The sequence below is a fragment of the Oreochromis aureus genome, linkage group 7 (genome assembly GCF_013358895.1).
Source record: "Oreochromis aureus strain Israel breed Guangdong linkage group 7, ZZ_aureus, whole genome shotgun sequence".
NCBI classification, from domain to species: domain Eukaryota; kingdom Metazoa; phylum Chordata; class Actinopteri; order Cichliformes; family Cichlidae; genus Oreochromis; species Oreochromis aureus.
In genome coordinates this window covers 44,874,650-44,891,747 of record NC_052948.1, presented here as the reverse complement: position 1 = coordinate 44,891,747, position 17,098 = coordinate 44,874,650, and the positions used below count along the sequence as shown (strand labels likewise).

Below are 17,098 nucleotides of genomic sequence, written 5' to 3'. Positions count from 1 at the left end.
CCCAAACACACACACACTGCACCACCAACGTCAAGGCCCTTCCCCTGGCTTTGTCATTGACAGAAAGTAAGAGATGTAATAATTTGGCATAAGGCTCTGATACACAAAACTAGCACCATATCGCCCTCTAGCTTCGACTGAAGAGTCTTACAGCCTTACAAAACCTCCATTTTTCATGAATCCACTGCACAACATCAAATGCTTATTTTATTTTTTTTTTAAACTCATTGTCTACAGAACACTGAGTTAACATGGTTTAATTATAAAAACAAAGTGTGTACAGTTTAAATAAAACAGCCTATTTACAGTATATACATTTTAAGATATGTAATACAGGGCTGAGGGTTGTGTTGGACAACTGTGCTGACAGTGACTAATTATTTTGATGCCACATAAGGAAAAAAAGACACAAGTGTCTTTAAGAATTACCACATATTGTTTTCTCCTTGTCCTGAACATGAAACACTGGATATTCCAGGTGTAAGATGCAATTTTTCATGGCTTCTTCCGAAACTTTATATTTCTGCAAACCCAGGTCATCCCATCCTGGAAAAAACAGAACAACAGAATTAGGATTTTTTTTTAATCGTGGAAAATTAGAGAAGTGAAAATGAAGTGGACCTAAAAACAGACAACTCATGATTTATTATTCATGTATTTAACATCATTTCTTACAAGGACTTTTGTGCTACTGATTACTTACCACCATTAAAATTGATAAGAATACAAGTCATATTTTTAAGCACGCAGTCACACAGCACTTTATCCTATACACTTTAAGCACTCAATCTACTTTACTCACTGCAGATGGGCAATTTGGAAAAAATATACTTAGCCTAGCATGTGTGTGTTAGGTGTAAGGAATATGCACAGGGAGATGCAAACTCCACGCTCCACACATCACCGTCCCACCCATGAAATTGAGGCAAAGCAGTGATGTGAAACATGCAGACTGGCAGTAGCAAACTGTTTTAATACACACGATAACACAAAGCAGCTGAGCTTCTTTAGTCTTTAGAAAGATGACATAACTGATCCACCCAGATTGGAAATCTTCTTATACAAGCATGTGTTTTATGATGGTAATTAAAGGAATAATGGATCTTAAGTAATCTGCTTCTTTTTCCTCTTTTCTCTGTTTGAATTCAGCACACTCTTTGGATTCCTTCATTAGCTGATGCCGAAGTCTTCCAAATGATTGTGGCTATGTTGGGGAGGAAGAGATGAGGTGTTATCCATCATGGATAATCGAGACCACCCTCTGCAGTGGAACACCTCCTTGAACATCTGTTTCTGCTCCATTGCCACAAAACAGAATATATATCCAAGTTTTTTCTACTTCATACCACAATCACTGGATTCATTTGTTAGATTTTACTCATCAAGCTTCTTATTGTGTTATATTTAGATTTGTATTCATTAATTATTCTGCATATTTCTATTTTATTGTGCTTCCTTTGTGTCATTTTACTCCATTGAACTGTACTGATTTTATTTTGCTATCTAGAGGTATTATAGGTTGTGTTTAGAAATTTACCATAACGTGGTAATTTCTCAAGGTTAAATGATTCTATTTTACCGTAACGTGATTTACTTAAACAAAACTAGAGTCCCTCTAGCCTGTTTTTTAAGACCAGGACAGGTAAAATAAACAGTGAGCAAAATCGGTCAATCCCAGCATTCCCTGAGTTCCGAAAGTGGCTGCAGGCAACTATCCCAACCCTTGCTGTGTGTGCGATGTTGCGTTTGCAGACTGTGTCCGTTTCTGTGTTTACCTGAATTCCCTCTGCAGTGAGCGCCGAGCACGCCTGCACCTGCCACATGCGATCCCGTATTGTGTGCAGACGGAGACTTTCTGCCAGCTCTGATGCTGGAGCAGCTGTCATCAGGTCCTGCTTGTTGGCGAAGACTAGCAGCGGCACCGTGGCGAGCTTTTCCTCCTCCAGCAACTCAGCTAGCTCCTGTAACACAGTGCAGTCACATACACTTGCGCTAATGGTGTTTGCCAACAGAAAAAACCACTGAGACGTGTTGAGAAGCAACACAACATCATACTGCCGATCATCCCTGATCAGCTTCTAATTCCAACAGCTCCTAAATGCCTTCTAACCTTCAACCTTATCAGAAGATGACTACTGCACCTCCTTAAAATCTAAAAGTATTTATGGAGCTCACCAGACTTGTTTCTTCAAATCGTTTCCTGTCTGAGCTGTCAATCACATAGATCTGCAAACAATACAGTCGTAGATATTAACTAACTGATCAGAACACAGAAATAAAATATGATATTATGAAGACTACGTATATACCAGTACATCTGTGTTCTCAAAATAATTCCTCCAGTATGGTCGGATCTTGCGCTGACCTCCAATGTCCCAAACGTTCAGCTTGAAGCCTGTGGACTGCACGCTCTTGATGTTAAAGCCCTTAAGAAAGGTATCGCAGATGCTTAATATCTGCAGCAGGTGAATTCAAAGGCTCTAAAAATGACAGGAGTCTACATTTCTGTGCATGTGAGAGAGTGTGAATGTGTGTACTTGTGTGGGGGTGATGTGGCTGACGTCTTCGGCTGCCAGCTGTTTTAACACAGTGGTCTTGCCGGCATTATCCAACCCTAACAGCAGCAAGCGTACTTCCTGCTCTGGAGACTGCTTCAGCCGCCGAAGGATGGACAAAAGGCCCTGCAGGAGGATCAGAGCACATATTAGAGCTGATTAGTCTTAAAGGAACAGCAGCTTACGAGATGTCATAACACTGAGGAACCTGCAAGCATTTTCTTGCTTTTCCAGAGTCATGACCTAAGTCTTATCAGATAAAACCTGAATAAGCTGCTGGAACACATCGTTTTCAGCATGCACCAGTTATAGTACACCACCCTGTTGGCAGAGTCTGTCACAGGAACATGACACAGTACACACAGCATGTTACACTCTCACCCAACAGCTAGAATCATCTAGAGTGTGAGGATTTAGCTGCAGTGACCTATAAATGTACCAGCCCTAAAGACCTCTTTAGCCAGCCGAGGTTAGTAAGTTAGTGAGTGGCTTCTGTCCAGAGGAGGGAAATAAGGAAAGGCTTTGGCTCATGCTATTTACTTTTAAGGCGACAGTGACCCCTCTGCATACAAAATCTGCTCTGAAAAGACAAAACAATACACATAGCACTTTTAAAATCCATCTTCAGAGCCACTACTTTTTTTGTAATTTGTGCATTTTATGTTTGTGTTATCATAAATTTCCCTCTCCATCTCTTTTACATCAGCTTTACTCCCCCTATAAAGTCTGTTTTAGCTCAAATTTTGAAAAGTACTCTCTATATAAATTTAGTTTATATAAAATTATAAAAGTTTTTCTGTTTACCTTTCAACAAATGTCTCCATACCTGGTCTAAACTCTTTGCCTTACAATAAGTACCTTAAGGTGATAGTTATATATAGGTAAAAATGAACTGGGTTGAAAAAGAAAGTCCAAGTCTAAATATAAATAAATAGATATAATAAATAAATATAGTTTAATCCTGGCACTGGCAAACAAAGCGTTTGAGTTATATCAACGACTGAAATTAAAACAGGTATTAAGTTTCAGGGATAAAAAGGACAGTTTAATGACCAGTATTACATACACTGCCCTCAGTATTTGGCTAAAGGTGACACATCATTTAACTGTTTTTAGACCATTGTCACCAATGTTTACCAGGTGCCAAGAGTAATTTGAGATATAAATATAAAACAAAATCAAAATAAAATCCTTTTGCCCCACGCAAACAAAAACTGCTGCGGCCGTGAATCATTATAACTCACCATGTTTTTCTCCGGTGGTTTTGTGGCCCTCGCTCAGTGTGTGAGTGGATTAACATCTTCTCTGACCACACGTGCTTTTTGGCCTCCTGGCAGAACGGCTGTCAGGCTCGGTTGCCACGGAAACGGTGACGTCAGCGTAAACAACGTGATCGCTGGGCAAGAGGGCTCCTGTGGCGCCAGGTTAAAAAATAAAAGTATCTTTCTAGAAAATAAAAAGAACATAAATAGTTAATTTGCTTTTTTCTTATTCACTTCAGGGCTGATTTTGAGCTAATTTTCATAAAATTTTAATAACATTATTTTATCGTTATTATTATTATTAGCGATAATTGTAAACTAGAGAGTTCAAAGATTATAATACAAAAAAATAACATACAAATTAAATAAATCGCAACAGATACATAGAGGAAAAGGCGAGGAGTGAGTTTTACAGGCACATTAAATGTAAAAGAAAAAATCACTGTTTTTAAAGCCTTCTTGTTATGAAGACTGGGAGAAAAATTGGCGGCCACATAAAGTCCTACTTTCTCAATAAAAATAAGAAAGTGTGACTTCTTGTAGTTCTGGCTTTAGTTTTCAGTAATTTCTTTTGTGGAACCAGTTCCCAGTTTGGATTCAGGAGGCAGACGACACCCCTACTGGGCGATTGGGCTTAAAACGGCCTTTTTGCATACAGTTAAGGCTGGATCAGGTTACCCTGTATCCTCCTATGCTGCAATAAGTGTATGCTGCTGGGGGCTTCCCATAAAGCACTGATTTTTTCTTCTTCACTCACCTTTTAATTTTCACACTATGAGTTTATGCACCATTCTACATTCAATCATTAGTTATTATATGTCTTTTGTCCTGTATCCCTTCTCTTACCCTCAACAGGTTGCGGCAGATGGCTGCCCTCGTTCTGCTGGAGGTTTCTTTCTGGTAAAAGGGAGTTTTTCCTTCCCACTGTCGCCAAATGCTCATAAGGTGTTGTATGACTGTTGGGATTTTGTCTCTATTATTGTAGGCTTCTGACCTTACAGTATAAAACACTTTGAGGTGACTGTTGTTGTGATTTGGCATTATGTAAATAAAATTAAACTGAATAATTTGAGAACTTACATTTTATCTCATCAGCCTAATATGGAAAAATGCTCTATAGTCTTTTTCACTAAAGTCAGTGCTACAAAATAAGACTAAAATAAATGGTATCAGGTCTTTGGGCAAATGTCACAAAAAGAGCAGAATAGAACTTTATTCATCCCTTGGGGAGGGACCATAATTTCATTCCAGGAGCACAAAACCAGTTCACCATAAAAACAAATAAGAAAAAAAAAAAAAACCAAGCAGGTACAAATAATTAACTATAGAATATCAGCATCTATATCTTCTTTTTGTAGGAAGATTTAAAGCGCTGAATTAAATCTATTAAATGTTCATTTTTGGAAACTTTTTTAAGTCAAAGTCCTTAACAAGTCAAAGTCCTTAACAAGTTTACTTTCATGGTAAGTATGGAGGTTGTCTTTTATGAAATGTATAGGTGCTTATTCATGGTATTTCTCTGCCCTTTGTTTTTTTAAGCTTTGCATTAAACTTTTTTGACCTCAAAATGTTGATTGAAGAAAAAGTTTCAAATCCCAGTGCTTATAAATAATGAATGGTTAGTGTTGATTATCGCTGCTTGGAGTGATCTTATCTTGTGGCTGAAGAGTACTCATAATATATAAAATTTGATCAACAAAACTTTACTGTTTGTTTGAAAGAAGTCATTTTCCGCAATGAACTTGAACCTGCATTCTGTGAAGTCATATGCTTTCTCTTGCACCGCGATGGGCTCTGTTCCGCACACACAGCGCCCCCTGCTGTCCAAGCCTGCGCACCTTTTCGCCTCAGTACCGGCGCTGTACCTCAGATTGAGAACAACAAAAACATGTCCGAGAGGTTGAACCGTTACTAGCTACAGCCGACTGCTGTCACCGCAACAAGTCGTCAATTCGACGGACTGCTATATGATTCCCGTCGTGACAACGGCCGACAACCCAGAAAGATGGCACAGAAAGCACTGGGATCCATTGTTGGTCTTCTTTGCACCGGGACCTATCTTGTGCAGGTAAGCCTCCGCTCGAGCTCGCGGGGTCGGCGGATGCTTCAAGGCGAGGCCGCTGCTCGTGGGCTGGGTGAAGGCCGCTTTCTGTCGAGCCTTTTTGTCTCCTCCACAAAGGAAACTGGGCACGGCTCGGCACTGTATTGCCGGGGATGACGTCAGTTAGTAAAAGTTTTTCGATAAAATTTCGACAGTAAATTTGTTTTGAGGGGTGGTGAAGCTGGGGGAGCTTGAGAGAAATATTTAATTTTGTCTGTTTCACAGTTTGGGTCGCGGTTGTAGAGATTAACATTAGCCGCTGCTAACTGATACCCGGCAAATGGACGTATTTATTCATAGTTGTTGATTTTAGCAGCACAGACGGGGCAGCCAGCCAGCCGCAGTTTGTGCCTGGCTTCCCTTACAGAGTCGCTATGTTAAATGTCGACCAAACAAACTGAAACGATTTGAACTTTTTAAAGCTTTTAAGCAATTTGCTGTGAATATATTGGTTAAGAAATGCTTTTCGGCCTAGTTTTTGATAGCCCAATGCCATTATTTTATTAGTTTACCATGAAAGTGAAAACGAAATTAGACGTAGCCAGACGTCTTACTGTCACAAACCAACCAGCCCTTCCCCGAGTTTATTTTACATTTCTGGTGTTATCTGTATTATTTTGCTGTATTGCTTTTGTAAAGGTTTCTCTTATCAATCATATTTCTTCATGATAAGCAGTTGTTGTCTTTATAGCCTCAGCTTTTCCTTATTTCTTATCTTAAATGCTTTGAATTTAGTTGGTTGTTACACTTTGTAACGTAAAGGAAAATGATAAGTACATAACGTATATTGTTATTACTTTATTATTACCACTGTATCTGCTGCTCTTACAATGGCATCCAAAATAAGGGGGGGGGGGGGTTGCATTTAAGTGGAGTGCACTTTTAAATGTCTAAATATAGGTTACACGAAGGACAGAAAACTGGCACACAAATGTGAGTGAGTCAGGTTAAACAGAAATCCTAGAAATAGGGCATTTGCTCAAGAGTTTGCTGTGCATTTTCTTGTTAACTTGTGCAATTGATTGTTGACTGAAGCCTTTGCTTTGTTTACCTTTGTGTATTTAAGGGGAAGGAGTTCTGTTTTGGGGTAAACAATGAGCAGTACCGCTGTGAGATGGGGTACTGCTGTGGTGAAACAGAGTGCTGCACTTACTACTATGAACTCTGGTGTAAGTATTATTACTATTTTCGGATTATTCATTCATTTCATCATCTAATTCAGATACATCACACCATGTGTGAGATCTATAGATAGATAGATAGATATATGTATGTATATTTCTTCAGACTCTGCTTAACTTTTGGAGTTGGCTTTACTTTCACTGTTAAATGTATTTAGTTTTCATGTAGTGTTGAATTATTCAAATGAACCTACGTAAACTGAGAAGTAAAAGTGAAATAAGCCTGTGACTGAAAAAAATGTCCTGGTTTATTTTAAGTGCAGAAAGACAATGTTTAGTTGTTGTGGATGTTTTAGGTGTGCTTGATATCGTAAATGTGGAGATGTTTAGAATCAGGCTGTGACTTTTTTCATACTGCAGCTTTGGTGCCTGTTCTTCTAGCAGGAACCTCACCTGAAAGGTCTCTTTTGGGTCCACTGAGGAAGACAAATAGCTAGTACCTGCCTACTCAGCTCGATACGACACAACTCTGCTCGGTTTGGTTCGTTTTCCATTATGATTGGGTTTTCAGACTCTGGGACCACGGTGTTTGTTTATGTGTAGCCATTTCCCTTGTTGCTGGGTTTCAAAAATGGCGGTTTTGATTCATCGAGTCACGCCATTTACTATCCAACTGACATGCAGTCTGTTGACATCTTATATTTGGATCAATTCAGATTGCTCGGAACCCTGGCTAAAAAAGAGGCTCATACCAGTTACTACCACCTAGTGAAAACCCTAAAAACTGAATAGAGTTGAGTAGATACTAGTGAAAAAGTGTTATAAGTACTAATTTTAGGGTAGCTCCCTAAAAACATCTAGGCAAAGCTCAGCGCTAACTGGTTAAACTCAGAAAAGAGAACTCTTGTCAACTCTGTTTTGTCTTCTTAGACGCCACCATCAGCAGTGATGAATTTTCCACCATGTATTTGAAGCTGTTGCAAAATTATTTCCTTCACCTCTGAAGTCCTACACTGCAGGAAAATAAACAAAAAAAACTTTAAAAAATCCCAAAAAGGCTTATAAGGGAGCTATTCCTGTGTGCCCCGCATCCCCTCATTGGAGGAGTGACTTTTGAGTTTGTCCCCTCTCACAGGGTTCTGGTTGGTATGGACCTTAATCATCATGCTAAGCTGCTGTTGTGCCTATCGACACCGGAGGGTTAAAATGCGTCTTCAGCAGGAGCAGCGCCAGCGTGAGATCAGCCTCATGGCCTACCAAGGAGCCTCCAGCTCCTTTATTTCACCTCCACCTCTCAATTTAAGTGAGTAGTTTTCCTCCTCGTGCTGAACATAGTCCTCTAGGTTTCTATTATTTTGCAACCTGTTGTAGTTTGTTAACCCCTAATTCATCCCTGAGCTGATATTTAGCCATTTTCAGAGTCATGAAAATCTGACAGGCTTCATATTTGCAGCTTCTGTGGGCACTGCTCAAAGCTCCTGTCTGTATTCATAGGTTGGTACATTGAACTCTGCTTTCTACCACAAAGGTCCAGTAATATGTCCATGGTACAGCAGCACATCTTGGAATCTTTATCCCTAAAACATAATATTCCATGTTCTCCCCTCCTCCTAACAGATTAAGCAGCTGCCTTTTTCTCACAGTCATGATCTTAGAAGTGGAGAAGGTGATCGTGGTAATCTTGTTATACAAAGCGTGTATTACATAGTTATGGTCTGAAGCTGGCAGAGCACAGCAGAGATGCCGCTCTAATGTCAGCGATCACTGGACCTCAGCTTGAACATGATATGTCCACTGATATCACAAATAGGAGCTGGATAAGGTGTACACTTACCAGAAGCCCACTCCAAACACGCTTGACTTCATATCAAGAATGTGAACACAACTCTAACTGTGTGCATACTTAGACAGTGACTCACTTTGCACAGGGACCCTGGCAACATGTAGTGTAGTTGGTTTTCACTTCAGATCGGTGTCGGCACAATAAGAAACTATTTCTGTGTAAATTCATAGATTTGGGATCCTGCACATTTATATAAGTTGAAAGCCTTTAAAAGGAGTCAGAGTTTGAATCCCAGTGTGTGCCTTCAGGGTTGTTAGTTTAGACCCAAAAGTGACTGAGAGTGAACTTTTTTCCTGTATAATCAACAGTTTAATAGACTTGGTTTTGTAGCGAGTGTTTCCTGACAAGTTTATGATTACCAGTTAGCACATTAAAGTTGAAGTTAGTTGATTATAATGATCGTTCAAAGCTGAAGCTTCTGTATCTGCTGACTTTCAGGATTTTGGAATGACTGCAAGCTTCCTGACTATGAAGAGGTAGTTGGCCACCCTCCGACACCTCCTCCTCCTTACTCTGAAAACCCTCCTGAGTGTACCCCTGTAGTCGTTCCACAAGTGAACCAGCCGGACGCTTCTTCTGTGCTGCAACCCCTCACCGAGGCTGAGCCACGGGTGGACTGTCAGGCCTCCGGTTCGTCATCAGACCAGGAGGCGGTGTCGCTCCCAATCCAAGTACAGTGTGCGGCAGAGGAGAATGTAGAGGCGGCAGAGGAGGACGAGGAGCTTGTGACTCGGCGTCGGCACGTGACCGGCGACTCAGGAATTGAGGTGTGCGTTTGCCAGCTTGATGTAGACGAAGGCTCAGGGCTTGAGGAGGAAAGCGAAGAGGAGCAGCGTATGTGTAAGGTCGCCGGGAGGGACTGCTGCTCCGCCCCCCAACAGCAAACCTTAAGACAGAAGGAGCACGCCTCAGAGCTGCCTAGCCAGACTAGCACCAGCAATGGAGACCACATGGTGTGATCCACAGCGTAACTAACCAGCCAACCGGTGCAGCTTCATCATCACCACAGGGAGACAGTCTTATGTTTTAATTCTCTAAACTAACTAACTTAGACATGACATCTAGGTGATGATGATAATGATAAATAATCCTTAATAGCTCCTGATTAGGAAAAATTATTGTAATGTGTGGACAATTTTTTTTTTTCTTTGCTTTTCTAATTGGGGAGCAAGCAATCATGTGTTGTAGCCCCATTAGGTGTTTTTATTTAGTACTAACCATGAGAAAGCTATTGGATGGTTAGAAGACAGCAGTTGATTGTGATCGAAACCAGAGTTGACGTCATTGTGACTCTCCTTTAGCCCTGCTGTCATATTTCAGGCCTTGGTCAAAACATCTCCAACCATCCTTCCTGTCTGACATTTTATCTCCGGTGGAGGCGATCATTCAGGAGCATATCAACGCAGTCAGCTGCATTCCTCTCGTATCTGCCCCCCCCAGCAACAACTAAGCAGAGGAAGCAGCAGCAAACATCTCGAAACTGTAGGATGAGACTGGATGAAATCAACAAGAGATTATTTTTAATTTTCCCCAAAGCTCTGTGCGTGCAAGACTGCGGCCTCTGCTGTGAAATCCAGGCACAGCTGCGTAGTGATGTCACGTCTGAGGTCATGATAACCAGCATCTGGTGTGAAGACTTTGGGACTCGAGCGAGGAAGGCCGTACACTCACGGAAAGAGTAAAGAGTTTAGTTCATTCTTAGGATGCTGAATGGCACACGAGACCCCCCTTTTTAGACGACTTTCTCCTCACCCTTTGTGTAGTCTCCTCGGCCATGTCACCAACAGTCAGCATGACATTTGGGATACTCAGCATTTCAGCGGTTTATGGATTGTGTGCATGTAATCTCACTCTGGTTGTAGATTGCATTAAATCCATAGTAGTGATGCCACCAAACCTATTACTTAATAAAAAAGCCTTGCGGTGGCTCTGTATTGCCATGCTCAGTATGTAGTTTGGATGTTGATATAAAAGAATGCGGTTTTCATTTCGTACCCAGCTGTGCTTCAGTAAATGCCACAGGTGTCACTTTTAATTGCAACAAAGCTCCAAACAGGGGCTGCTGGAGTGCGTCGTAGTAGCGGTTGTAATGCTTGGGTGTTTCAGTGCAGTAGGGCAACGTTGAGATGTGTGTCTGTTTGTCTTTCAAAGTGCTGTGTTGCCTGGTTGAAAAGACTGAGGTGAGGTTACTATTAAAAGCACTGGTGTTTTGCATGAGGCATGGTTTATGTGTTTATATATGAGCTCATTTGTATCCTGGGAGGAGATGTGGATCGCTTTTGGGGTTGTGTAAGAAAGAAATCATCAGCCAAATCAAACATGCGGAACTACCCGCCTGTGGCGACCCCCTTGTGAATAAGGGGACTGACGAAAGTACCGTTTTAGAATTTTTTTAGTACTTGTGCTACTTGCTTTGCTTATTATTTTGTTGCAGTAATAATGACTGCACAGGTTTGAGCCCCGATGTCGGGGAAAAGAAAGGGACTGAGGTTTAACATTAGCTGTCTGGATCTAATATTTTTGTGTTGTTTTGACCGTGTGAGCCATGCCGTGCTGATAGCTTGTTAGCTCAGGCTGCCTTGGCTCTCTATCTGGCCCCTGTAACTCTTGGCAGTGTGAGGGGATTTGCAGTGGTATTTTCCATTGGCAGCAGAGGGCCCGGTGCATTAGCAGGTTGAGATGGATGCAGGCTGTCCTCTGCAGTCAATTCGGTGTTGGCACAGCAGCCAAATCTATTGTGACTGACTGCATGCTGCTTGCGCCGCACACCGTGCAGTTTGTGTTTAGAACATAGCCAGTCAAACCGGTTGTAGTCAGATTTAGAAATTCTTGTCTGTGCAAGATGAGCAGTAACTGATAAGTTAGCAAATATTTCATTAAGAGTTTATTTTGGAACAACGGTGAATAACTTTTTTCTGCTCTGATAGCACGTGTCCAAACGGACACAGTGTAGAGACTCAGGTCAGTCAGTCTGCTTCACACGCGCACTCACCAAGTCCTGCTTCCATTTGGCCTTTATCACCAGTAAACGTCTCGGTGCAGTACTCTGTGTTCTAGATGATTTCACCAAGGGTAACAATAGTTCACATGCACTCTCTTGTCTGTCTGTTGCTTCACAATCTTCACATGTGTTTAATTTTTCCTTTAAATACCATAGAGTTAGAAGACATTTCCATCTGGCAAAGTGGGGAACAAAAGGCTAGCATTTCAAGCTTCCTGGTTATATTTATGCAGCTTTGCGTGCCTCTTTATTTTCAGTGCTGAATGAACTCTGACAAGGACACATTTGAACTGAAAATTGTTGGCCCTGTTAGCAGAACACGACACTTGAGTTCTGTGCACAAATATGTAATTTTAGGCAGCTCTGTGGCTCATGAATCAGTTTCGTTTTTTCCCCCACCTAGCAGCAGCCTGTTCTGGTTGTGGCTGTGCATGCTACAAAAAAAGAAAACAAGTGGGCCACTGCGTCAGGCGTGTGAGAGCAGAAGGAAAATATGTGAATGCACAGCTGCCTGAAATTTCATATTCATTTAAACAGGCGTCTTTAAACTTGCTGCGATGCCGTTATACAAGATTAAATAGAGGTTCGCAGTCCGTGTGCTGTGCGGTCGAGCCGGTGCTTTAACATGAAGCCATACTAACACGACAGCGACCTTATCAGAGAGGCAGTCACACTGTGAGCATGGCTGCACACCCATTAGCATAAATGATAATAGACATTTTGTTTGCCAACACACCTTGAGCTGCCTTGGTGCATTTCTACAGAGCAAATGTCTTGATTAAGGAGCTGCACAATTAAATATAAATTATAACCTCTGTGTGCAGAAGCAGATGTGATACTGCCTTATAAAGTAGATTCATAGTCAGGTTTTTTTTCCTATGGTAACATTTGTGTTTGAAGCATGGTTGCTGTAGCTAGAATATACATTTCTGAGAAAAGTGTGCTTGTGTCTTAGAAAAGGATGTGGTTGATAAACATTAAAAAGCCACAAGATTTGAACTGTTCTGTACAGCGTTGTTACCGGAGGGGCGGTTGTGGTGACGTTAAAATCTGTGTGTAGTTAGCTGTGGCACTGACGGAGTACGTTCAGACCACGTAGTTTGTGCTCAGTCTGTTTTAGGTTTTTTTCTCCTCTCTTTGAGGTGGCTGTTGGTTTAGTTAGTGAAATATACTCATTTGAAAGCATGAGAAGAGTAGAAAATGTCCTTGTTCGTGTTTTCTATGGCTTGTTTTCCATTTGAAGGATAAAAACTGAGTTTCTGAGTTTTTCCAGAAAGAGTTTCTTTTTGTTTGTTGCTAAGGTGGATCTTTTCTTATTTGTATACATATTTAGGGTAATAATAGAGCAGGGCAGGTGGGTGGTGGGGTTAGGGAATGAAGAAGGGAATATGGGTTTCTTCTGTGCAGGAGTGAACTGGAGGTCCGTGGTTTGCCCCCATTGCCAAACAACTGCTACGCCTCGCTGGTTTTCACATGTTTACTGAGAGTAAGGGCTATATCGGTCAAGTCCACCCATTTCATCGAGCGATTCACCTGTTCTGCGCTGTTCTTTAAAAGCCACCAATGCCAAGGTCCGCTATCTGAACGCGGTCAGAAGCGAGTCACGTGATCACCGTTTGGACTTGGCTGTCTCGTGATGTTGCGGTGGAGCTCGTATTTATCTAATAGCTGATTGTATACGACCACGTATGTTTGTTTTATAGGCTTTAACTTTGCCTTCTTGTTTTGTCGACCTCAACAGAGATCCGTGATGCAGCGTAACCCACGATCCCCACCCTCCCACCACACACACACACACACACACTCAGACACACACACACACTCACACTCCTCCGCTCCCCCAAACCAGCGGCATGTTCTGCTCCGTCGGCCGTTTATGGGCTGCAACTCCACCACCCTCCACCAGGCTGCGTCTCGATAACAGAAAGTGTAGCCAACACTGTAGCTGCTCGTTTTATTCTCAGCTGCACCGTTCCTCAGATTGTCGACAGAGTAAACGTACCAAAGCCTTCGCCGTCCTCACGCTTCACGGCTCATCACTGTTTCGTACTCTCAGGGTTACCTCTAGCGAGCAGTTTGAAATCGACACCTTTTTCAACCGCGAGTCTCATAAAGCCAAAGCAACTGTTTTGCTTTTATTACTGTCTTGATATGTCGTCTCTGCATCACGTATCTCTGTGAAACGTACTGATCTAGGCTATGCAAAAACATGAACTTACTGTTATATGCTGCGACCCCCCCTGCCCCTGTTTTACAGTCTCTCTGTCGTTTTCTTTGTGGGCACCAGTACAAGCAATATAACTCTCAGTACTTGTGACACTGCACTATACTGTAATCTACTTCGGTTGGTCTGTGTTTTATCTATTTGTTTAAGAAAAACTGTTTAAAAAGAAAGAAAAAATACTTGTAATGCTACTACAGTGATGTGGGGAGTGTCTATTGAGGGGCTTGAGTTAAAATGCCATTTTAGTTTTTAAAAAAATACATATATATATATAAATATATATACCATTTCCCCTCTTATTTTTTGGCTTTTTCTCTCTGCTTTTCAACCACTAACACTTCTGCTACAAACTTACAGATGAAACACGTTTAGTTGAGTATGCTGAAAGAGTCGATTATAATATTATTATTATTATTATTGTTGTTATTATTTGGTCTGTTTGACACTTTTCTGTCCCTCAACTTTTTGTTTTCCATCTTCATGAAATTACAGGCTAAATATGTAAACATGCCTTTAATCCTCAGTTAATACAGCACCACAGTTTTTTATCTATATCATACACATGAAAGACCTCAACATGGAACACAGTCAGCTTGGATCAGACCAGCCATTATTAGTAATACTTTGCTGAGCCCTCAACACTGTACTGAAAACAATTCAGTGTGATTGTGTCCATCAAACCTGTGAACTGTACTATTTGTTTTTCTCAACCATAGATTATACCAAACAGATGGGAGGCACATGTCTTTGAGCTGTGTGATTTTTCTTTGTTTTATTATTTTTTTGCCAAAATGGGAAACATCCACTTTTGAGAGGGAAGGCATCTATTTAAAAAAAAAAGCAACTTGACTCTTTCTACATTGTTTTCCTAATAACTTAAAAAGAAAAGAAAAAAGCCAAAATAACTAAAATAGAAAAACAATAAGCACTGACTGACAGACAAAAAATGCTTTGGTTTTGTAAGAAGTCTGCTGTGTACTCTTTGGGTCATCATTTGTATTTTATTTTTTTAATAAAACAAACATTGGCGCTCTGCTGATCGACTTTGAGTTTGTCCTTTTTGTAGAATCCTGTTTTCCTCAGGATCAATCAAACCTCAGAGGCTAAAAAAGGTTCCCCACCCCTCTTGTGCCCACATATTGATTGGAAGGATGACCACATGGTTGAGTTAATGCGCCTCAGGCATTCAGTCTGATGGATGTCATTTAGCTGTTAGAATAACAGAGCCTGCTGTTCAAACACTGGGAAAACAGGGTTTAGCTGGCACACTTGTAACTCTTTAAAGTTAAAATGGTCAAACGAGTACCAACTGAAAGCTTTAGATGTCACCTAAAACGATATATAAAGCTCATGTTCACACGATTGCTAAAATTATTGTAATCATGATTAAAGTCAAGCTGTTCCCAACCACAGGGTTGGCACACTGAAAATGCTAAAGTTACGTACTTCATTCATACCAGAACCAGAGAACAGGCAAGTATTCAACACAGTTCATGCATATTTTAACCAAATCATTTGTATGAGGGTGGTGTGAGTGTGTGTATGCTCTTCCTATCTGATCCTCTGGCTGTATTTGCTTAGTGTCCTGAATGGTATGTTGAAGTCCTCACTTGCATGCCTGTCTGCAGCATAAACTGTGCTGGTGTCCGTCTTCTGTCTGCCATTTTTCTTCAGTCATTTATTTCCATTTCGACACCTTCAAGATCATTTTAAAGTTTCACAACGTTTCTAAATGCTGAATTGTATGTTCAAGAATGAAACAGATTCATTGAAATGAATTCAGTTCACAAATTTGCAACCAAATTGACATCCCGACATGTGCCAATGAACCCCAGTCACATTAAGGCGTCAGACCCCCCCACTGATGTTATGATGTTCTATCATTTAGAACATCCATCCGCTTCTCCTTTTCAGCCTATCCCAGCTGTCATAGGGCGAGAGGCGGGGTACACCCTGGACAGGTCGCCAGTCTGTCACAGGGCTAACACACAGGGACAGACAACCATTCACACCTAGTGACAATTTGGATTATCCAATTAACCTATCCCCACAAGCTGCATGTCTTTGGACGGTGGGAGGAAGCTGGAGTACCCGGAGGGAACCCACGCAAACTCCACACAGAAAGACCCCGGCCTGATGGTGGAATTGAACTCAGGACCTTCTTGCTGTGCGGCAACAGTGCTAACCACCGTGCCACCGTGCTGCCCCTCATTTAGAACAGACTGTGAAATTATATATTAAATTATAGCTGAAGCCTATCACAATCAACTAAAATCAACACATTTTCTATATCAGAGCTCAGAATTGGAAAGTTATCCTCACAGTAACAATTTGCCTTTCAAGTTTTTTGCATTGTTCGGTGTCATGAGGAGGAATAAACTTCAGACATAAACTTTTTTAACCCATCTCAGCATCCTGGTGGTGTATAGCTCTATAGAGAAGGCAGATTGTAGCCAGTCACCTTTTTGGCAGAACTGATAACACGCTGCAGCCTGCCCTAGTCCCTGGCGCTTGTAGTGCATCTTTTGCTGTGCAATCTTGATGAGGAAGCTGATTTTTAGCTCCTGCGATATAGAGAGATGGAGTCTGTAGGCGCTGGTAGTAATCCACTATCACCTCCACTGTTTTCACAGCACTAAGCTCCAGGTTATTGTGTCTACAACAGATCACCATATTAAGCCTTAAAGGGAACCAGTGCTGACAGACGGAGAGCCCATCATATGTCTGGCAGTTTCACATGCTTCTGCCTCCAGTCATGCAGGAAGTCAGCGATGCAGCTGCAGGTACATGCAACTGGGGCGGCTTGTCCTGCATGATGGTGTTGGAAGTGGAAATAGTCCATAAAGTAACCTGGAAAAAGTTCTTGTAGAGTTCAGGTGCTGGAGAATGAAGTGCTGTGCCATGTTAACTGCATACTCATTGACAGTGAAAGGCACTCTTTATAACTACAGAGGACAGAACATTGGGTCTGTAGTCATTAAGGTTTATGAT

General features: G+C 41.4%; 2 protein-coding genes across 4 annotated transcripts; one reads left to right on the top strand and one right to left on the bottom strand.

The window, feature by feature from the left end:
* Window positions 1-227: 227 nt before the first annotated feature.
* Window positions 228-3,904, bottom strand: LOC116312202 (ADP-ribosylation factor-like protein 3). 3 transcript variants are annotated; one of them, XM_039614609.1, is made up of 6 exons: window positions 3,800-3,904; window positions 2,538-2,681; window positions 2,310-2,402; window positions 2,176-2,226; window positions 1,776-1,961; window positions 228-546 (listed from the first exon to the last, which is right to left on the bottom strand). In XM_039614609.1, the coding sequence occupies exons 1-6, from the start codon at window positions 3,800-3,802 to the stop codon at window positions 496-498; spliced, it is 528 nt and encodes a 175-aa protein (XP_039470543.1). In that variant the 5' UTR covers window positions 3,803-3,904; the 3' UTR covers window positions 228-495. The 3 variants fall into 3 exon arrangements, with proteins under 3 accessions (XP_039470543.1, XP_031585422.1, XP_031585423.1); XM_031729562.2 differs by having other exon boundaries at window positions 230-546; window positions 2,310-2,426; XM_031729563.2 differs by having other exon boundaries at window positions 230-546; window positions 2,316-2,426.
* A 1,738-nt stretch (window positions 3,905-5,642) lies between these two features.
* wbp1 (WW domain binding protein 1) lies at window positions 5,643-15,150 on the top strand. Its single transcript, XM_031729561.2, has 4 exons — window positions 5,643-5,885; window positions 6,985-7,087; window positions 8,175-8,342; window positions 9,321-15,150. The coding sequence occupies exons 1-4, from the start codon at window positions 5,823-5,825 to the stop codon at window positions 9,839-9,841; spliced, it is 855 nt and encodes a 284-aa protein (XP_031585421.1). The 5' UTR covers window positions 5,643-5,822; the 3' UTR covers window positions 9,842-15,150.
* Window positions 15,151-17,098: the final 1,948 nt, after the last annotated feature.